Source organism: Coturnix japonica, chromosome 5, assembly GCF_001577835.2.
Source record: "Coturnix japonica isolate 7356 chromosome 5, Coturnix japonica 2.1, whole genome shotgun sequence".
Taxonomy (NCBI): domain Eukaryota; kingdom Metazoa; phylum Chordata; class Aves; order Galliformes; family Phasianidae; genus Coturnix; species Coturnix japonica.
Genome location: NC_029520.1, coordinates 4,751,032 through 4,774,899, shown reverse-complemented (window position 1 = coordinate 4,774,899; position 23,868 = coordinate 4,751,032). Strand labels below are relative to the sequence as shown.

At 36.0% G+C, this 23,868-nt stretch overlaps 1 protein-coding gene and 1 long non-coding RNA gene across 2 annotated transcripts in view; one reads left to right on the top strand and one right to left on the bottom strand.

Annotated features, from left to right (window-relative positions):
• ELP4 (elongator acetyltransferase complex subunit 4) overlaps window positions 1-23,868 on the top strand; it is a 118,372-nt gene that overhangs the window by 16,258 nt on the left and 78,246 nt on the right. Inside the window, exons 4-7 of the mRNA XM_015863490.2 lie at window positions 6,477-6,605; window positions 10,645-10,784; window positions 17,191-17,275; window positions 20,208-20,396. Of these exons, the coding sequence (XP_015718976.1) occupies window positions 6,477-6,605; window positions 10,645-10,784; window positions 17,191-17,275; window positions 20,208-20,396 (543 nt within the window). The remainder of the gene's footprint in view (window positions 1-6,476; window positions 6,606-10,644; window positions 10,785-17,190; window positions 17,276-20,207; window positions 20,397-23,868) is intronic.
• On the bottom strand, window positions 2,661-18,912 carry LOC116653550. Its single transcript, XR_004307644.1, has 2 exons — window positions 18,789-18,912; window positions 2,661-2,968 (listed from the first exon to the last, which is right to left on the bottom strand). It is a non-coding gene; the product is annotated as an uncharacterized LOC116653550 (long non-coding RNA).

Below are 23,868 nucleotides of genomic sequence, written 5' to 3'. Positions count from 1 at the left end.
GTGAAAAGGTGTCCTGGAAAATGAATCACTTCTGTTTGAAAAGAATGAAATCCCTTTACAGGGTGCCCACACTGAGAACTCTCCGAAGTTGTAAAGCTTCATCTTTGTCAGATGTTTGGACTATTTTAATATAAAGGTTTTCCAGAACCAGGCTAAAATTTCACGTTTCCTGTCTGCCAATCCTTGGCTGCTTATTAGGATGTTTTCTTTCATGACCTTACAGCCGAAATGCTAAGCTTATTTTTAAGCAGAGATCTTTCTTAGCCTATTAAATGTATCATAACTGCAAACACAGTAGTTTTCAAATAAGCAAATTTTCAGGTTGTCAATGTTGGGAAATAACTATTGTACAAATCTTTTGGTAAATCTGTAGAAGCGATATTCTCAGTTGTGCACTGTAAGCAATAATTCACTATCTCTGAAGTTGTTTATGAATAATATTTGCTGTTGGTTGGTATTAAATCAGTCAGGTCAGGGCATTATCTACTGCAGTAGTGTTTGCAAAAGTTTGGATAAGGGTACTTTCATTTTATTTGGCATCTTCACATTAGTTTTCTTGGTCTGTCACTTTCCTTTTTGTTGCATTTTTATTTTAAAAAGGAACCATGAACTGATTCAGACAATGATGAAATAAATAAGAAAATATTATCTAATATTCTCATGCATTCCTGGTTTTCAGTGTTGTGAAATGGAGCCATAGCAGGAAGAAGTAATATCAAAGAGTAGCATGGCATGATCAGAGGGTTAGCTTCTGTGTGTGTGAAGCAAAGGATATATTCACTCAGTTTAAAACAAAACAAAACTCTTAGTGTACTCTCAGTTAACTGAGTTTTTTTTATTCCATTAAAGTGTGGAATTCTACCTCCCTTTTTCTCTTCACACAATTCTCATTTTTCGTGGCTGGTACTTTTGAATGTCAAAGAAAAAATTCCATGCAACTAACGACCTTACCTGGAGATGGAAATAAATTGTGGTACAAGGGCCTCCAAAGGAAAAAAATCTGTATCCAGTCATTTGTGTTGTTTAACAATAGACCTTGTCTTCACAAGTGTTTACAATCAAAATAGAATCCTCCTCCCTTCTGGGAGTAAGGCCCTTTAAACTGACATTTATATAATACGTTATTGAAAAGAAAATATTTACCCTTCCTTACTTACCATCTGGTGTCCTTTAAATACTAAAAATTAACATAATGAAAAAGCCTCAAATTCGTGTGAGTTTAAACTATTTAAATATCGTTGCAATTAGAGATCAACAGCGAATCGCAGTTTTTCATTTCCCATGTTTCTTTAGCCAAACCTGTGACAATATTGCAATGCGAGATAGCTGCATAAAACCATGTGAACAACATATTTATTGCTGCATAAATAGATAATGTTTAAAATTCTTAAGTGCCATTAATTATACAGTTATCAAAACCCATAAGGATCAAAGGATTTTATATAAGAAGGATTTCACATACAGCTTGGATTATGTTGCTAAATAATAGCACAGTAGTACTTCTTTAGCAATGTAAAATAGCTTAGAGTGGAGTATGATGCCTATAGTTGGTGTAATGCATTGGTAATTAAGAGGGTGTGAGGTTAAGCTTCATTAACTGCTGTGGGATTGTATCTTGGATTTTATTATCCCCTAGAGAACATAAGAAGTGAGAGAGGTCAAACTGTTAGAATCTGATTTTTCTTAGTGCATCTGCCAACACAAGGCAAGCAAAGTAATGTGGCAGTGAACACAGAAGGACCTGGATTGCTAGCAGATGCAGGTTGTACATCATTTCATTACACAGATAAAGGATTTATTAACAAAATAAATTACTTCATGTTTGCAGTAAAAGCCTCATCAGCTTGCTTTGCGGGGAAGAATATTGTCGTTGCATTCTCATTTTGTGTGAGCACTTTAGGTAAACAGTTTTGGTTAACTTCCTTTAAAAAAGGAAGGAATTAATTTGGGGAAGAAAGAAAAAACTTCCAAAACTTCCTTCTCTCCCTCTTTTTTTTTGCTTTTTTTTTCCTTTTCCATTCTATAGCATCGCACTCCAGACACAGATGGATGCCCCAACCACATGGCACTTAATAACTTTAGCACTTGTCTCCCTTCTGTATTTTCATGCCGCATTGCAAATGTATTTCATTTGACCCCAAGAAATGCTGCATATATATTTTTAATACATTTTAACTAATGCACTGCTACATGCTTTGGTTTTTTGTTTGCTTGTTTGTTTTCATATATACCTTAGGAAAGACTTGCCTTTTTTAGCCTGGGAGAATGTAACAGTTCTCAGGAGTTGACACACTCATGGCACAGAATTGTCAGTCCCAAAGCTTTTCAAAGCTATACGATGTGGGAGCTGAGACATTTTTAAGCCAAAATAGGTTCAACAGAGATAATAGAGGCTGAAAAATTTACTCTCGTTTTCTCCATCTTTTGTTTTTATAATGAGCGCTTTTAGTTTGAGATTTTAGAAGTAACTTTTATGTTTTAATCTTTTATTCCAAAATTCCAATTTTCGTTTTAAGAATATGGATTGATTTAATTCTAAACAGGCACACTGTTCTGAATCGTTTTTGGATTCTGAAAGTATCAAAATGGGGTTATCTTTCTGATAACCTCAGCAGAATTTTAAGTGCTTTTTATTTATGGTAGAAAAGTCTAGTTCTCAAACAAATGATGATTTAATAAGACTGCTGGAAACTAATGTTTGTGTTTGTGATTTGTAAATGATCTGGGAGAAAGAGAGATGTGCTAAAGCACTGCTTTACAATCTTCTGTACTCAGATATTTTGAGGAAAAGCCCAGACTCAGTTGTCTTCAACTGTCAATCATTGAAGCCATGTCCTCCACTGCTCTCCATGCACGTCCAGCTGCGTCGCCTTCAGTTCTATTTCTGTACAACTGAGACAGAAATATTTGGGGCCTGGTTTGGCTGCTGATCTGCTCCACTCTTTCCATAACAATTTATGTTTTCATTCTTTTGAAAAAAAAAAAAACAAACAGTAAAAATAAAAAACCTGAGTAATAATGAATGCTTTGTGCTTCATGGACCATAAGGAAACTTTTCATAACACTGAAGAGTTGAGCAGTACATGCCCAGCCACCCAGCCTTTGTCTTTGAGGACATACCTAAGTTTCTTATTCATCCCCAAGAATAACTATATTAGCAGTCATTTATGCATTCTATTTAATCTTCTACTAGGCCAATGAATGTATGCATGCCAGCTTCTCATCAGCATAGACGTATATTCAAACAGTATTTTGCTCCTCTTTCATACAGCATAGTGTAAATAATAGTGGAAAAAGCGTTGAACAGTAGCTGAGGTAGTAGTGATGAAACTACAGTGCAAATCTGGAAGGAAACACCTTTTTCTAGTTCTGCTTGTGGATCTTCACCTAAAATATATTACCAATATACTTAGATAATCATTGGGATTCAAATGTATTTCCTGTTCACACTTAAGTACAATGTCCCAGAAAAGTATTTAACCAAGTTAATGCATGAAGTAAAGCTGAAGTGGTTGGTCTTCAAAATAACAAAGGCAGACAGCATTTTCCTGGTTGCAGCTAGAATATTTAAGAAGCTTACTAAGAGACAATAAAGATCACCTCATGCAAGAATGATTCTTCTTTAAAGTGGTGGGATAAAAAATGTTATGGCTGCAAGACCAAGTAACCCTAGTGATGTTTTAAGTCCCGGTGTATTACATGAACATGTTTCTTGCCTAGAGACAAAAGAACATGGCACATCCAGGATGCATTGTTCAACAAGGCATAGTAGTTATTGGGTGAAAGCATTTAGGAAAAACAGCTGGGGAAATAAGCATTCCTTTGGTGTGAGAGTTCTTCATGTGTTCTTGGTCCATTCTGTAGGGTGGCAAGGGAGAAGACAGCACCACATTAGAGGCACTTGCAGATTCCCAGTAATGCTTGGGGAAACTCATCTCTTATTTTCTTGACCTCTGCTTTGTTCTAGCATCAAATTCTCAGGGTGAAACCTATTAAAGCACTGTCTGTGATGATGTAAGAGCAAATGCTTATATCTGAGTGTCCCTACTTCAAACTTCTCTTTGTCAAATACTATGTAACAGTACAGATACTATGTAACATCTGATAATTCCAAAGGAAGAAATCAGTACCCTTATGAAAAGATTGGGATTGTTTTTCTCTTTTAGTTACAGTAAGGTGAGGGGCAAGCCGTGGCATTTCCTTGCTTTCAGCTTTGCAGATGGCATAATAGCTGCCTAGTCATAGTGCAGCAGGGTGAGGTGGTGACTGACTGCATCAGCAGCGAGATCTGAAACAATGGGAATTTCACTGAGTGATATGAAGTGCTTAGACAGGATTTGATGGTATCTCCTAAAATGTGTCTGACATTTTTACAAGAGAAACAGAGGTTCGCCACTGCCATAAAAAGTTGCAGAGCGTATTGGGAGACAGCTGATTTTGGTGAATGGAATGAAAAGATACCTGCAAATTTTGCTTAGGGCTGTATGTATACCATATAACATAGCACAAAGCTGTCCAACTGAATATAATGCAAACTTACATTTCAGGGAATAGATGTGAAATAATCCAGAATTCTGAACTTCAGTTTTAGTGGGACATTTTCCATTGGTTCTTACTTTAACATTTAGCCCATTTAGTTCTTTCATAAACACAGTTCTGTTGATAGCAAGAGTTAAACAACAACCATGGAAATACAGGCTAGTTAATCAACAAGTTGGTTTTTGTTTTGTTTTTTAACATATGGCTATAATTCATTCTTTAGAAATAAATTCTTTCAGTTGAGAAGGCAGATAATGTAAATTATTACATTCTTTGTTTCCTTAATTAAAAATAAGGAAATTTACTTTCGAACAGGGAAATCTGAGCCTCCCCAATGCTTTCGCAATTCATTTGCTAAAGCAAAGTAAAGAAATTAAAAGTATTCACTGCTGAAGTATGTAGATACAGTTCTTTCCTATGACTTTACTGAAGCAATTACATAGAAGTTTTCTTGGTTTTCATTACCTTTAATCTCAGAGGGTTTTCTGGCCAACCACTGAGAGAGAAACAACTGTTCCAAAATTAGAAGCCTTTGTTCTCAATTTTGTCACTAATTGTGGGCATTATGATAATTTACATTGAAGAAGCAAAATAATGCATCTTGTTTGTAAGATTACTTACTGGACTACACTTATCCTGCGTTATTTAATTCCAAATTAGCATAATGCAAAACCTGACATGGATTCAGTTAATCTTTATTCCATCCATCTTATTTATCTATGTTGATACCATGTTTGACCATACAAAGCTCTGCAAACTTAGATTTTTTTTATCAACTACGCCTATGTTCTGTCTTTCTTGTATAACCCATAGTTCATTCAAGATTATTCTTCTACCAATTGCCCAACGCGTTTCTTTTATGCCCACATCTCAGTGCTCTCTCTCAAGACTTTCCTTAAGCAAAACTAAGATTAAGCACAGTTTTGATCTGTTCAAAGCAGATGAAGAGTTCCTTTGCCTCTTTGTCACACAAATGAGTGATAAAGACGGGTCAGAAAGTTGCTGCATTTACTCGTCTCATAGGTGTGGAGGCACACCGCATAAGTGATATGCTTGTCATCCACCTGCTTTTTTCAGCTGTACAAAACAGTCTACACTATCAGAAAGTTTGCAATAAGTTTTAATCCAAGTCTACATCCACCTACGTGCAATGCTTTTTATTTTTTCAAGCTAAAAATGTCTGTATTTGAAACTTAAGAATGAAATATCTGTCCCTGCCTTTTGCTCCTTTGTTTGTGTTCATAAGGCATTTGTCATTAGTAGATATGTGTGATAGATAGCAGAAGGGAGGATTCAAACCATTCTGTTACAGTCATCTTCAGCCTGTGTCTGAAGGCTATTGTGATCTGTTGAATGGTTTTAAATGTTTTAGAAAAGCCAACAAGGAAATGTAAACTTACTATCAAATAAGTTTAAATTCAGATTCGCAATACAAGGGGCTTCCCTATTCTCCAGAATGGTTTAGAAGATCAGCTTTTAAAGAAAAACAGGCAAACGGGGTGTATGGATGCTGCTTGAGATATACTGTTTATATATAGTAGCAGATGTAGTGTTATATTTCCATTCTGCATTCTCTTACATATGTTCAATCTTTTTCTGAGTGTGTGTGTAATAATTGTGCAGATTATTCACACTCAATATGATCTGGGCTTTCAGAACAATTATTTTAAACACAACAAGCATCCAGTTTCAACCCCCCTGCTATGTGCAGGGTTGCCAACCACCAGACCAGGCTACCCAGAGCTACATCCAGCCTGGTCTTGAATGCCTCCAGGGATGGGGCATCCACAACCTCCTCGAGCAACCTGTGCCAGTACATCACCACCCTCTGAGTGAAAAACTTCTTCCTAATAATCTAATGTAAACCTCCCCTGTCTCAGTTTAAAACCATTACCCTAAAACCAGGTAGTTGACTTTCTTTCATTTTTCACCTGTAGGAACTTCCAGCCCCTTTGCTTGATGATAACTTCGAAGCTGAACGAATAGAAGCAACAGCTGCCAAATCTGAAGATTATCAGGACTCTATGCAAATAGCCTGGCGCTACCAAAATGCACCAAAAGTGGTGGTAAGACTTTGGTATTTCATAACTGCTCCTCTTGCAGAGCAAGTGCTTTCCAACACAGGGCAGTGCTACATGCTTATCTCCTGAAAGTAAAACATCCTAGAACAATAAATATCTTGATTACTAGAAATACAGAGAGGAAAGGAATTTGAGAGTTTACAGGAAATGTAAAATTTAATACAGACAGTAAAAATGTAGAAGACGAATGAATTGCATTGGGGTTTTTCAATGAGTATTGTTAAAGAAGTTGGAAGAATTAGGTCACTTACAAATTTCTAGATGTAGCAATACGCAAATGGCTGGTGAAGGTTTGATCGACAGTGCTTACTAGAGCTCTTTAATGAAAGTATTGTGTTGAAGCAAGCTGTTGACTTGCTTAGCCATGTGCATAACAACTAAAGTAAGCACTTGAAACTATATCAACTTCACTGTCACTAGAAACTAATCACTGTGCAAAGGGAATACAAGAAACAAGCACAGTGGTCAGTCATTCAGAGTTTACAGCTGTTAGTGTTTTGTGAATGATGTATTTCCTGTGGCTGGAGACTTTCTTATTTAATTTAATGGCACAATCAACCCTTAATAAAATTACAGCATTTCTGACTATCCAGAACAGAAAACTTGTTTTGCCTATACCTTTCAGCCTACATGTTTTATAAATTCTAGTTTTAGTCATAACTGCCTGGTAAGTTCAGTCATATTCTTAAAAAACATAATTGGAATGTGACAAAATGATCTTATAAGGCTTGGCATGTTTGGTTTTCTGTGAAATTGCACAGACATGGCTATATAGTTGTGTCAGAAAAGACTTATATATGGTGACATGCCAAATCAAACAGCCTCCAGGGTAATCATATAATCTCATCAATTTTATTATTGTGGAGCTCGCTGTGCCACTTTGAACCATCCCCAAAATAAACCGTCTGATTTAAAATCTAACAGAGCTCCCAGTACATCGATACGGAACGAATTGCGTGTGGTTAACAAATAGCCTTCTGATGTTCTACCAAAACAGAAAAACAAATAACTTGGCTGGGCATGCACTCACCCTTTGTTACTCAATCCAGTACTGGTGTATTTTCTAATACAATACCTAATGCATTTGCCCTCTGTTATTAAAATTTGCTTATGCAAAACAGAATGAAGTGATCAGTCTTTGGCAAGATGTTTCCTTTGTTATTGTTGAAGCTTTTTTAGATTGGAATATGATCATTGTGAATAGTTGATGTACAATATTTTAATGCAGAGATTTCTTTTTTTAAAAAAGTCTACTTCTTAATCCTTCTGTGTTCAAAATACTTCAGCATATTCAAGTAGACTGGTAGAAATGCTCCACAGAGGAGGATTTTTGATGTTGCCTTGCAGCACCGTGGATGCTTTACTGTACTCAGTGATATCATTTAATTAACAGCTTCAGTTGTAGCTCATTTTTTCAATTTTGTTTTGGCAGAAAAACAATAATAATAAAATCGGAAGGCCTATTTTTCAAATGGCTTGAGCTAAGAAATTAGTACATTTTTAAAAGCTACTATCAACAGTTTTTAAGCATGAAAGAGAAAATAGTTATACTTTTAACCAGAACTCTGCACATGTTAGCAGAAGACTTTTCCATCCAGGATCTGCCTTTACATGTAGTAAGAATGCTGAGTAGAAGTTGCCTTCGTGGTATTCTTGATGCCTAATTTAGTTTTTAATTGTAGGTAATTAAGAGATAATTATTAATAGTTTAGGTATTAACTTCCCTTTTGCTGGACCTCTTACAAACTAGCTAGATGTCTGGCCTTTGTGATATTTATGCACGATAATTGCCTTAGACCTCTTCATAACAGTCACAGCTGCTTTTTACATGTGTCCATAAACCTTGGACATCAGAAACAGATAGATGGTTTATTAAATATGTCAGAGTAACAGGTCTTGTTTTGCTTGATGAGACTTTGCCACTCTGTTAGCTTTCTTCTCTTCCAGAGGTTAATTTAAACTTTTGAGTGTACGGATAGCCCGTTTTGCAACACAAGACTGTGTTTTTTCTTTTTTCTGAATGAACTGCTTATGTTCTTGGGGCAATATATAAACTGTCACAGCATGAAATCAATTTTCTGCCTTGATTCATCCTAAATCTGAGATTTCTAGCACATTAGTATTGCAATTAGAAACATTAACAGCAGACGGTAGCATAAAAACACACTCTGCTCACTGACAATTTAGTGTATTTCTCCTTGCGCAAAACAGGAGTCCAGGAGAGAACAGGCCTGAGCCTACAATCCACTAATAAATTTATCACATCCAACTTAAGAGGAATGGAAAGTTTCTGCTTCACGCTCTCCATGGTCATTCTGCTAAGGCAGATTATTCATGCTTACTTGATTCAGGTAGGCTTTTTGCAAGCTTCCCCACTAAGCCTGGGAATGCAGTACATTGAGGCCTATTCATAGGCTTCTGGCATAGCCCAAGCTTTTATTGCATGGTGTTTTATTATAGCCAAATCCTAGTCTCCACCCAGTTTGTAGGCACTGTGCTTATTCTTTTGAATCAAGAGAGGTTATCACCTACCTTAATCCATGCAGCAGGGTGGATTAAGGACACCAATGTGCCTCAGGATTCTCAAAGAGGATCCTGGAAACTTCTTGTTTCTTCTTTTTTGCTGTCTTTACTAAACTCTATTGGGCCTCAGTAAGGATTTGCATCTGAAATGGGCAACCTGGAGCTTTTCTCAATGAAGACATCAGATCAAAGTTCAGTTAGTCAAGGCCTTTCTAAAACATTAAGGGGGCTTGGAAGTACACAATAAAAAGATGAGCTCTGGCAGAGATTGCAGTAAAAACACTCTGATCTGTAATCCGGATAAAGAATAGATTATAGGCCAAAGAACAGCCCCTGTTTAAATTGTTTTCAGAATCCTCATTTTAAATAAAGGTACTTTTACATAAAAAAATGTTGAGTTCAGTTTGATGGATCTCTATGTTCTGTTATACCTCCTTCTTTAAAATTCAGTTGCTGATAAATAAATGAACACTGGTTTAGAGAACGTGTTCTTTTAGATAAAGTGATATAACTTTTGTAACTACTTATCAGCAGTTTTGTTTCTTTTTCAATGCTAAATTAATAAACTGTGTTAAAATAACGAAAAGTTGGGGTTTAGTTTGTATATTCTACTGTTTTTGTAGGAAAGATACTACAATATTCTCACTAGTTATATTCTCAAGTAGCTGACCAGGCCTAACATCCAGTAATTAAATAATTGCAAAATATTTACTCTAAACCAAATTATACTAATTGTAACAGCTTAATAACCATGGGTCACTCCAAAAATAGTGCTTCCCATTTATTTCCATGAAAACTACAATCAATACAAAGCACACTATGACGCTACTTTATAGATTAAATTCTGAGCTACAAAACATTATTTTTCAACATCGTCACCACCATTAGCCATATTCACCAGTATGGAACAAGAGTCTGCATACCACACTCACTACACCTGTGGGTGTGACCCACTGTTGCCACTTCTGAAACACACCACCCACCTCCTCACTGTGCTCACATCCACTCTTTGGTTCAGCAAGGATCAGTGAATGTCAAGGGGCAAAATCTTTTCCACTTGTTGGCATACAGTGACACACGTCTGCTTCATCCACGCTTCCACGCAAAAGCCATTTTGTCAGAGCCCCTCTACTGCCATACCACCATCTGCCTCTGATGTCATGGATCAACATCATAAAATAGAAGGCATTCGTTTCAGAAAAGCTCTTCTATATGTGGCTAAATGAAGTATAAAATAAAACTGTGGAATTGCATGCATGCTTGCATTCAGAAAGCTAGCTATAAATACATGGCCATATCTGGCATGACAATAGTCTTTTCTATTATAGTGCTTAATTTATTAACAAGACTGACTTTCACGAAAATCAAATACTTCATGTAATATTTGGAGCTGAAACTAAATGATGTAACATGTCTCTAGGAGAAGTGTCTATTTTGTGACTTTTCTTATGACAGATAATCATCTAACAGATTATTGTAATCACTGTTGCTGTTTCCACAGACTAGCCCAACAACATCTCTAAAGCTTGGACATTATTACGACATCTCTAAAAAAATGTCTCCAGAACTGCTTCAATCCGTAAAGTCACACAGTTTTTTCCTTCCTGACGAATTGACTTTAGAGCCTAAACTAAGGATGTGGTAAGTTGTACTTCTGTTGTGCATTCACATTCTGAGCGCACATTTGTTGTAAGGAATATTTTTTCATCTACACTTGCTGTGAAAAATCTTGTAGCTGTATATTGCTCACAGGTATTTCTGCTGCTGTTCCCATGTCAGCGCTGCGCACCATGAATGTCAGCAAAGCTACTGTGGCACAGAGGCAGCTCGGTATAGTGACTCCTCAGTGGGAGGAAGCAAGTTGGCATAGGCAATTAAGGCAGACATTACTAGGACAGCCTGGGACTCAGCTGAATACTCAGTTCAGCCCTACTGACAGTTGACTGTGGGGACTGAGGAAAACTATTACTGTCTGTCTATGAACTACTCCCTGAGCACCATGCCCCATCAGCTTTCATGAATCTGTGTCAGGTGGCTATCAGGAATATGAAGATAACCATTCACAGTTTTTAGGGCTAAGACGACAGGCCATCCTTGACCTACATAGCTTAGGATGCTACATCACATTAGTTTACTATGTGACTTCTACTTCTTACATCCTACAGCTTTACCTAAGGAAAATATAAATAAAGAAAAAATATCTGTGAAAAGAATTACTGTCACTAATTACACAACACACTTAATTCTAGAGAAAATCATAAACTCTCATCTGAACAAATAACTTACTGTACTTTATGTCTATCAGTAATTAATTAAGGCAGACCAAAAGAAAATAAGTGACAGCAGCAACTGCTTGTATAGGCCTCTGGCAAACACATCCATTGTATTCTTCTTAGAGACATTTCAAGTCGAGTCAAATGTAAGATACGGACTAGCAATTTCTTTGTTTAGCCTGGTCACTTAATTTATAAAATACCTGCATTCTCTAGATCCCAGAAGCAGTAGCACAGCAAGCTTCATTGCATGAGATTTTCATTATAGTAGACCCTAATGTAAAAAGTGAGATTTATAAAATAGGTGTTTATAGATGTATTTGTAGAAGTGTGCCTTTAGAGTTGTAGAAAAGCAAAAGCCAAAACCCCAAATTTCTGTGTTATGCATTCAGATATCACTGATTTCAGTTTGATAACATGCATTCTCGCTATGTGTTATGTAAGAAAAAGTAGCTGATAAACTTTCAGGAAAATATATTAATTTGTGTGTATAGTATAAAAAAATGGACCTTACCTTTTATGCATTTGATTTTATAAACCATGCTTAAGTCTGATATTTTCCTTGTGTGCCATCCTAATAAAAACTCATTTAGTCATTGTTTCTAATCATTATTTAATCATTGATATTTTATTACTTATATTGGTCATATTGCATTGTTATTAGACTACACTGCAGTGTGGCATAGGATAGCAAAGAATAAAGAACATAATGGGAATAGTGAAATATTAGAGAGAACTCTGTAGGAACTGTGTAGATCTGTTTATGTGTCTTTCATCATTTACATGGGACCATTTGTCTTCAAACTTTTATTACTCTCTTCCTTGACTACAAACTCTACTGGCTTTGGATTCCTTGTATTGAAAAAGCTACAGTAGGTCAGCGTTAAAATGAAGTGTTAAAATATGGTAGCAGGTCTCCAGAAAAAGATATGAAGATATGATGTTATGAAGTATGATCTAGAAAAATACCAAAAAGTTTAATTTAGAAAACACGTAGGTGATAAACTGAAATTTCATGAGGAAAAACGTGCAAAGTACTCCTGTACTACTCTGCCATACAACTGTACTGCTTTTGTTAGCATCCTTCAAGGAAACATCGGCTCAAGGGCAAATGTGAAACTGAGTTTAGATGTAGAGTGAGGATATATGGCTTGTGGTGAAAGAGTGGAAGTTCTTTAGGCAAATCTAAGAGTTTTAAAGCAAGTTAAAAACATAGCAAGGGCTATAACTCATCTACAGTAAGTAGAATGAGCGATAATGACCTACAGTAAATTGTAGCAGTGGTAGTATATGCTGGACAGAAAGAAGTATTTTTCTGATGATTAGCACTTGGAGATATTGCCTTGCAGACACAGGCTGAGAGTGCTGTAGAATCTCCATCACTGAAAATTTCTAGGAATAAGTTAGGTAAATATCTGTCAGAGATAGTTTAGACATAGTTCATCTTGTCTTAGGGCAAGAAGACAGACTATCTGACCTCTTGAGGTCCCCTTCATCCCTGTCTTCTGTGACTCTTTAATTCACATTAGGCAAAACGTATTAAAAACAAAACTAAGTATGAATCTAACCAATTATTTCTCTGCTTCCAAAACATTTATGCTTCTCCAGAATAGCAAGTGGTTTGCACTGGCTTCTAAAGCTAGCTTCAGTGTATCACAGAAGGGTAAAAACTTCTGTTCTCTTGATTAACTAGACAATGCTTTAAAAGAAAGATTTCAGTGCTATTGTTAACCCTTCTATTTAGAAGTCAGTAATTTGTCCCATTGAGAGCTAGATCAAGCTTCTTTTACTGCCTCTTGCAGTGAACTAGGAACATAGACCTGGCTAGTTAGCACATCTTTACACAAAGGAAGTAATTTGTTAGAAAAAAAGTTCCTCTGACCTTAAAGGGCCTTATCTTCATGGCCAAAGAAATACCTGGCGGCATAACTATTAACTGTATGTATGGTACTGCAAAAAACGCTGTAACACATTTGGATGAGAGTACCTCTAAATGTTTGTACAGTAGCAGAGCACAACATGATTAATTTCAGGTTGCAGTAAATTGCTACAACATTCTAACTATTGCTATTGCAGGGGCACCTGAAATTACGCAGCCGTCATGGGGAGTGTACCTAACCCAACACATACTTTCACAAAGGTCATAAGCTCTACGTTCAGCAGTGACCTAGCAGAAAAGGGCCACATCATTTTGGTGCTTCTAATTCTCTAGCATCAATTAAGAAAATTTTAGACTGCTCTGCAGTGCATACACCCTTCGCAATTGCACATGCCTGCATTTGCTTACTGGAGGGAGATGAGGAGTACTGTTTGCCCTCCTTTTTCTAGTTCTGGTACATCATGCAATGGCTAACTTAATTTACTGGATCTCCTTTCAGAGAACTAACTCCAGGTGGTTGGAACTGCATTGCTCTGTGATAAACATTAACGGAAAACAGATTGAGAAGTCCTTTTTCATAAAGAAAGTAGTAATTGAGAATAGATGTTTGATGCCAGGAGAAAGCACTATCCTCCTCTTCCTTAGCTCAATAGTTCTTAGGGCAGAGCAGTTCCATATTGGCCTTAGTCATGGGACAGGGTTAATGAGGCTGTGCACCTGACTTGCAGCTGTTTACAGTTGCTGTTGCTAGGATATTCAGGTGTCCTTTCTGTTGCATTGCTAAAGCTGACACTTAACAGGAAGGCAAAAGTACCATCTCTGATAAGTTAGTGCATCACTGAAGAGACTTGCTTCCTACCTTCTGCTTTACTTCTGTTCCCATTAAGTTGTAACAACCAAAAATGAAGTCTGAACTAAAACAGTTAAGCTGTAGCTTTTCATTAATACTCCTGAGTTTTACCTTAAGAATGTAATTGCATTTGAAAAAACGAAAATAATTTATCTAGGGTCTAGTTTTACAGATAAATTTAGATAAAACTGGTTTAACTGTCTTGCCTAATGGGGTCTCCATATACATAATAAGGCTATTTGTCATACCCTTGATAGCCTAACCTTTGTTAAATGCTTAGAAACTATCAACAGCAAAGTCAGAGGCTCTTTTGTAACCAGGATACCTTCTTGCCAGCTCCTGCTTTATCCATTACTAAATTGATAGACAACAAAAAAAAAGTAAAGAGAAAATTGTTTAAACTCATTATCAGAATTAAATGGTGTTTAGTAACAAAGCCAAAAAAAGGCTAGAAATTACAGAAGAGAAAATACCTTATTTCCTTCCTCATATATATGGCAAACATAGCCAGAAGGGTAATGCAACCTGTTTTTATAAATAGTGTTTCCATAATATTTTTCATGTCCTTATTTACTTAGCATAGTTCAAAAGCAAGGAAGCCATTAATATTTTAGCCAGAAGTAGAAGAGCCACTATTTTCACATTCAGGGGAAACAAAAACCTATAAGCATCACAATATTTTCTTTAAACCTTTCTTTGCTGCAAATTTTCTGTGCGTAGATAAAGGCATCTTTTATGTCTTGTTGTTTGTTATGTATTGTAGGTTGTTTTGTGTTTGTTTGTTACTTGTAGAATTACCTGGTTTTGGTAATGCATTAAACATTTTATTCTTATGTTCGTTTTTAAAAACAAAAATTGGCAGGTATTGCAATTGCAGAATGCACTGATTTACTCTGTGGATAGCACAACAAGTATTCTAACACTACCCAAAGCAAAACAGGTGTTAGGCACATCCCTGGCTGTGGCTACAAGGTAGTTGGAAGCTCCATCCTATTATCGGTGAGCAGTACTTTTCTATCACTCCCAAAAGGATAGAGGAATATATAAAGATACACAAATGCTTCTAGTTATTCTGAGGCTTTGCAGATTTGCTCCAGCTCTGGCAGAAGAAGGAAGAAATTGTTGCACTATAAGAACAACACAATCCTTGTTTATATGTGAACACTTGGAGAGAGAAAACGTTTTGTCTGATGTAGATGATGTTGTAGATGCTATAGCCTTTTTCCTGGCCATCTACTCTGTAAAATTAAACACCTAAGACAGCGGGTATTACATTTGACACCTGTCCTTTTTGCAGCTAAGCGATAGGAAAGTAATCCACTTCCAAAGTGACAATTTACTCATCTGTTTGAAATGTTTTCTTTTGTATATGGCAAGGCAGATGTTACACATTAAAAGTCATGTGGAGATGTGTATTGCCAGTTGTTTGCAGCTGCAAGTTTCATACTGAGTATTAACTTAAAGGACTGAAACTAAAAGCAAATAAATTGATTTTCATGTCAAAGCTCTCTGTTGCTATTTACATATGAAGCATCATCTGAATGGTTTTTTATATTGAATATTTTAAAACTTAGAATTGTTATGAATATAAAGTTATTTTAATTTCATAGAAGGCACTGAGAAATCATCTTGTGGTTAGGGTTCAAGTTGACACTGTTCTCCTGAAAGCATTACAGAAGCCTATGGTAAAAGCAACTCCAAATACTCAAAAATTCTTTCCTGTGCAAAACTATGGAAGCAAGCTTTCTCATGTTTACTTAGGTGCTCCTTAGTAAAATAAGTAAAATAAACATGAATAATATTCAAGCAAGTTTACCTTCACTAAAGCAATGGGAAGTTTCACTATTGTTATCTGACTGAACATATAAAGTGATGGCTGCAACTAAGATTATTTAGAGGCAAATTTCTCAAAATAACCATATTTTCCAAGAAGACTGGAATCCATAAGTCTTGATGGCAATTAGCGAGACTGTAACAAAGTACTGTAGCTAGAAAAGTTAGAGGGCTTAAACTCTCAGCTTCACTGAGGAGCCTGCATCAAGTCCAGGCACAAAAGCCAGTATGCTCTATGGGATTTAAGAACTTGTATGTCTCTTTTGAAAGAGAACAGCTGGCTTGATGTATTTTTTTAAGTGAAGATTAGGACTTTCTGTCCTTTGCCTTTATCCTCTGCCTGCAGACTGGAGAGCATGGCTAGAATGAGCATCAGAAAAAACACATTGGAGGTGCAGGAACTGGAGGTCCCAAGACTTTGAGAAGGTTGTTAAACTTTCATCTGGTTTTAGCTGCCTGAATTTAGGCGACTTTTTGCTTATTTAATATTTTCTTTTTCCATTAGGTGGGGTGGTTGTTTGTTTCTTTGATTTTTAATCTTAGCAGTTATTTTCCAAATAACACATAAACAGAAATTATACCTCACCATTCTGCTGCCTTACAAATAAAGGAGTGCTAACACCTGAGTGGATGGATACGGAATAGATCTATAATAGAACAGAATGTATTTTATGCTCTGTTATGGTATCAGAAAGATTACTAAAAATAAAAACAAATTATGCTAAATGAATGTTTTAAAGTAAGTGGAAATTTCCTCTCTTTCATTTCTTGTTGGTTTTGATTCTTGTAGTGCTTGTAGGTATGAAAGCTTTAAATTATAGAAAGTCAGCGCTGTTCTCCAGGGAATTGACTAGACAAACTCAGAATAACAATTGGGTAGCTATTTGTCTGCTATAGAACATTAATACTATGCTGTAATGGCTGCAGCTTTAAGTTGCTGTATTAAATCACTAAACTTACACACGGAAGTGAGCCTAATATAATTAAGTTATCTTAATCTCTAAGAGATTTGCCTTTCACAAAACATCTGAATGCTGAACTACTTAACATGAACCAATCACAACTGCTTTTAATGGCTACTTTATTCAAAAAAGGGCTGTTTTATTCCCCTCTATGAGGCACTAATACGCTGAAAGCTGCATCTGTTTCTATCTATTTTTAATACAGCTATTAGAGAGTATGTGTTACTAAACTATTTCTTCTTTCCAACAGTAATATGAACTGTGGTTATGCAAGGCTGCTTCAGTCCATTCAGAGTGTCATTTACCAGGAGGGATTTGATGGCTCTCATCCCCAGGTACTGAACACATCTGTACTCTGCTGTTACCTTGAACTGAGATTTTCTGAATTTTCAAGGAAGAAGCTGTTTCTAAACACTGTGGAAGTAAACAAGAAAAGTAACTGGAGATTGTGGTTCATAATTTAATGTTCATTTGGAGCTTCTACCTGTTTTCAGCAGACATGCAGAACATTTGAAAAAGAACCATAGGCCAGGATTATTAAAAAGCACGCTCTGTGCTAATGAATGGCTTGGTAAATACAGTGAAATTAAATAAAATGTACTTTTCACTTACAGAGATCTTTTTTCAAACCATTGTATTAGCAATAATGTGCTCAAGTTTCTTGAGACTGAACATTTAAACTTGCAAATTCTTTCAGTGCTGTGCTAACTGGAGTGAATTTTTTTAGTGAGTTAAATGGTGTGTAATTTTACTTCAGATTAAGTATCAAAACATCTTACTAAACCTGTGAAGATCGCTCCTCATAAATCATCACAGACTTGCAAAGATGACTTTAGTTTTTGTAACTCATGCTGCGGGTAATCAGAAGTATTCCATGTTCAACAAGATAGAATTAAATACCTTATTGGTAGTTTGAACTACACCTCTCCTCTGTTTTTAGGCATATCAAATAACATGCCACTCCTTTCAAGGTGATGTAAATGAAATAAGTGATATTGAGGCTTTACTGATAACTATATTCCTTATGCAATATGAGTATTTCTGGAATACAAGTTGATTGGTACAGATGCTGGATAATGTCAATGCAATACAGGATTAGTTGTGTGGAAAACAACATTGGAATTGATGTATTCCTGTCTAAGAGTATTTTAGAAGCATTATCCACATAGAAAGTTTGCATTTAAATCTGGACCACTGGCTATTTGTGCTCAGTCCCAGCAAGTCCCCTCTCCTACCAGACCCTGTGGCTGACGGCTTCACTGCAACTGGAGAGCTCATGGACTGCAAAAAGCAGCAAGGAACCACCTCTTAAAGGGGCAGGGCTGGTGCTTCCTAGCTGCCTCCCTAGCCAGGCCTGACAGGAAAACAGCATCTTTGCACATTCCTGAATTAACATACATATTTTTTTTAAGTTTTAAACAAAATAAAGTTCTGTCAGAAACTATATTTGAGTTATTTTCTTTCTACAGATAAGGAAAAATTAAATACTGTGGATAGTGGTATTCTGTACTTCTTGTTCATTGTTTCAGAATGTCTTATTAGAGCCAATAAAGACCAAAGAGCAAATTAAAACCCAGCCTTTAGGTCAGACAAATTTAAAAGTGTATGCAAATGTGTAAGATTCTAAAGTGAAGCTTTAAAGTTTGAAAAATAATTTTCTCAAAGCTGTTTACCCATCTAGATGGCTATTACTGCTTATATACTCAACTTGGTGTCAAAGAAGTCAGTGTGCATGAATTATTGCGTGCAGCCTTGTACATAATAATCCAAGAAAAGTAACACACAGTTGGAATAGTACAAGAATAGCGGTAAATAGATAGCCAGAGATTATCTATAAGAAAAACTCACCAACTCTGAGGCCTTCAGTCCAGATGGAAAACACTGAGGCTTGCCAGCAGAACTCCACAAAGAAGCAGTCTCCAGAAAGAGAGCTTGAGGTGGTGGTCAGCCCTTAAATGGTATCTAGGAGAGGTGGAGTCAAGTTCCACCCCTTCCAGGAGCACAGCTGAATTACCTTCACCTGTGCTTCCACAGCTGACCCAACACTTGCCTTAGATGGTTAATCAGAGGTTCAGGCTGTGAATAAGTTTCCCATATGAGCCTATTACTGTATGATTTTTTTTTTTTAAAAAGTTTCCTCATGTTCCACATGTATTATGTTCCTCCAAACACACACATTTTATGCATTTGTGTAGTATATGATGGACACCTCTCCAAATATGTCCAGAGTTGGATGTTGTTTTGGCCCAGAACACATCTTAGAACATTTTATGTTCCAAAGCTATGCAAAATTCACCTGTTACTCCACAATCCCTTCTTTAACTGAGTCTTCAAGTAGTGAAAGAACTGAAAGAGATTTTCTACTGACTTTAAGTAGATCCATTAATCACTGCACGTGAGTGACAGAAGGCAACACCTCAAATGTTTAGTGCTTTTCATATTGTGTAACATAAACTTCCCAAAATCTCTGGAGTCTGAAGACCTAGAAATATGTTGCTTGTTGGGACTGCATCCAAAGGAAATGTTTGACCTGACTGGTAAAACATTCAGATATTTTTTTGCTCAGGAGAGAGCTTTACCAATGAATGATCTCCAGAAAGAGAACCTTCCTCAGCCCTTAAATGTGGCCTAAAAGAAGTGCAGCCAGGCTCTAACTCTTTTGGTCACACAAGCACCCCCAGACTGACCTGCTCCTTTCCTGAGGTCCTCAATCAGTGGTTCAGAACAGGAGTCAACAGTTACCACACACCATCTGCTATTCATTGACATCATGTCCTGTCTGTCTTGCATGATCCTTTGGGTCTTGTAACTCTTGTTTGTGGTACGAACAATAAGGGTTTGGCTGAAGTTTACCAAAACAGTGGTTTGTCTGTTCACACTGACTTAAACATGTTTGTTGAGAACTATGTGGAAATTCAGGATGTGAATCACCTGTAATACAGATATCAGAGCATCGGGTTTTATTTATTATTTTTTTAATATGATTTTTCAAACCTCTATGTAGGTTTTTAGAGCAGCCTCTTCTCCCACCAGATCCTGTCCTCTGGACTCCCAAAACAGCTGTACAGTGTTTAGTGCTTGATAGTTACTGGTCATTTCTGATGCAGTTCAGGATGAGGAGATGAACACCTACAGTTTATTAAAGCATGTAATAATAATGAAAAATAACTGTAAGCCTTTAGTTATCTAAACTAGGATTATATACAATGCGGTATTTTTCTCTTAATGTTAAAAAAGATAACAAGTGTTATGTTCTTTTTTTAATAGAAAAAACAGAAGAATATTTTACGGATAGGAATTCAGAGTCTTGGCTCCCTGTTGTGGGATGATGACATTTGTAGCACAAATACTCCTGAAGATATTCATAGTCTTACAAAATTTCTGTATGTTCTACGTGGCCTCCTCCGAAAATCTTTGTCAGCTTGCGTCATCACGATACCCTCTCACCTTATCGAGGTAAGAATGCTACCTTTGCTAAATATCCTAGTTGATGCTGCATCAGCTAGGATAAATTGAGTTTTTATGGTAAATAAAATAAATACAGCTTTAAAATCTGAGAAAAGTCTTTTGATTCAAAGGGCAAAGTTAAACAACAACTGTATCTTTTCTATATTCCTGTGGGACAGTCATGCTGCAAACAGTCCTAAATAGTTATTCCTTTTATCAGTCATAGTCACAGTTTCAGAAATTCTGAGCAGTACCAGAGCAGAGAAGCTTCTGCTAGGAATATTTTTCTACTTTTCTGGGGGATATCACACTTTTACACCCCCTTCAGAACACAGTTTAGAGTGTGTTCTGTACAAGACGTTTTAACCCACTGCCTTCATCTGTCATTCCCATCACGATGATGTATGACCTTGTTTTTAAAACCAGGAATTGAAAGATACAGATTTACTCTTTAATATTCTGGTTTGTTGGGAAGAGGAACAAATCAGGTATTATTCATTATTGATTGTAAAAAATAAGATGGGATAAAACCTCATATTATATATAGCTTCATCAAAGAAGGGAGATTTTCATTGTTGAATTAAAATCTTACATAAGTACATCATTCTCACACACATATTGCATTTTGAAAAGGTGTTTGCGTACCTGCTGATGTTATTTAGCTGGATACCTGAACCACTTTTTGTCCTGCACAATTCCATCTCCTTACTTAGATATTTTTCTTGTTAGATAACAATATGCTTTTAAAAAGGTTAATAGTAAAATTTATTGCAATAACTGGAACTTGTGGGTGTAAAACTAACTTCCTTCTTTTTACACATTGGGACTTCCTTTGTGTCACTGCAACATAGAACCTGTTTTATTGTAATTTTTAATATATTTTAATATATCAGCAAGAGATGTCAGATTCTAAAGAAGAGTCCAGAAATGTCTCTGGAGCAAGTTTTTCTAAGAAGCAAATTGAAGAATATAATCTTTTTGGGCCTTTGTAGATGTATCTGGGAAGTTGCTTTTGTTTTCATTTTGGTCAATTCTTTGTAAATCAATTCCCCCATGAGTTCCTGTGAAATTACATCTCGTTTTCTAAATAAGTTTTGATTTTGAATTACAAAATTCAACGGAATGACTTTACTGGAAGTGACAGAATATTTGGAAGGGAAAAAAAAAAAATAAAATGAAATGTGGTTTCCAGAATCTTCACAGCTTTAAACAAATGAGGGCATTACTTTTTTGTTGTTGTTTTTCTTATTATTATTTCTTTTTAATCATGAAACTTCACGTATCCTTCTTTAAGCACTAAACTGTAGAGAAAACTGTCATTAGGAGGAGCAAAGCTGCTGAGGGTTCCTTATACCCCACATTACTCAGTTCCCAGAGCCCTGCTGTGTAGTTGTTCCACTCTCCAAGAAGCCTGTTAAAGAGCCCCTGAGAGCATGTGTACAGCCCTCCATGTTAATAGTTAATTGGTGAGGATGGCAAGATGAGAGGACAGCCGAACATGTGGTCTCTCAGGCTCAAGCCGTAGACAGACCTTTAGTTATAATAACAGCAGCTGCTCGCATTCTCACAACCCAGCTACTCACCATTCTGTTGCTGAGGTTTCTTACTGGATTAAAAAAAGTAAAGAAAATATCTTTTCAAGGGAATAAGAGGTTTTGGTTGTTGTTTTTTTTTTTTCCTTAGTGCATTTCTGTATATGTATTTAATTTGACCAGAATGAGTTCTAGCATATGCGTTCTCTTTTGAATCTTAAAGCCAGAACACTGTTTTTCTGAAGTCCCACATTTATTCACTGAATAATTATTTCTGTGCCTGCCATATTATCTTTTGCTTACTAACTATATTAATTTAGGGGGGTCTGCAAGTAAAATTTTCACATAATAAGAAAATAAAAGATTTCAAAATGTGAACTGTTATCAAGCTATCATGCCTACATAATATATACAGAGAAATGGTTGCATTTGAAAAAATTGTTTTAAGTCGTATCTTGTGCCATATCTTATCCCTGACAGACAGTTCTAGTTACTCTGGAAAAGAAGTAATAAAACTCACTATCAGATACTACTGATTTTCAACAGGGGTGATGCTATATTCTAACCCAGACCAGATATTTTGTAGTCTGAGTTGCAATGTTGTATTAATTAAATCAAATACTTATCTCTGTAGTTACTGATTCACTTCCTTTATATATTTTGCCAAGTACTTGTCATGTGGTTCCTTGACAGGGAGTTTGCAAATTAAATCCACGTAGTGCCTTTCTTTCAGAAAGTTTAATTTTGCCTTTACATTTCAGAAATTGCATCTTTGTTCTTGGATGATAAGATGAAGCTCCCTGTATGTCTCATGTTCTCATTGTTTTGTATATTCGCCCATGCTGCTTTCTTATTATGTTTTTAAGCACTCTTTAATTTTTCCAGTCATAACTCACAGTTGTGGAATACAGTAATGCTCTTATTGTTTGTTCACTTTTTCCTACATACTGCTTTGTCTCTTCGGTGTTTACTGAACATTAAACAGTGATTTTGTTTGTGGTGCTTTTCCCTCTGATGGTACACATCTACCAGTATGGATCTAATCCATCTAGTTCACTGCTTTGAATTTAGTAAGTTCAAATTGCATTCATCAGGAGGAACAATATGATGCTCGTTCCCCCAGTTTGATGGAACACTGAACGTCTTCCCAACCTTCCAAAAAGATGTATTTTGGGAAAAGCCACAAATTTACAAGACTCTTGTTGTGTACAGAGTTTTTTCAGAGTAAGTTAATGGAACTGTAGTCCCCTAAAGAGCACAAATTCTCTATGTTTTATTGATGAAACTTGTAGTGCAGTTTATTAAGAAAAACAAATATTCTATTATTTTCTCAACCACAAAACCAGGAATACATTATTCTGGAAGCAGATTTCAAGAAAATGACACTAAAAACTTAACCCATCGTAATTTTTATTCAGATGATACGTGACAAGTTTTACTTGATTGATATTTTCTCCTGATTGAACGTACTCTTCTTTTACCCTGTCTGTCAGGTAATAAATATTGAGATACTTATGAATGTGATTAAAACAGTTGATGGAAGGTTATTTGTCAAGGCTTTCTACTGCTTCTTGAAAGTGAATTGTGCCTCTGAAAAAAGATGGTGCATTTGAAAAGGGAAAATTACTTACATATTTTAAATCTACCAAAAATGATGAGAGGGGGAGCAAATTGTAGAGGGATTTAATTTGTTGCTGCACTTTCCAAATTAAGAAATACTATCAAAACTGGAATGAACTTTTGTTTTCTGTATTTTGATCATTTTTTTAGCATGTAGCGTTAAATATATATTCTACAGAATGTGATTTTAACGTCAGTGTTTTATGTTTACAAAAAAGTTGAAATGTAAAATACTTTTATAATTCCTTTCCCCTTGTTTCCAACTCTGTAGCACTTAAATAAACAGTCAGGTTCATGAATATGTATTTTTTAAGTAGATTATTATTTTC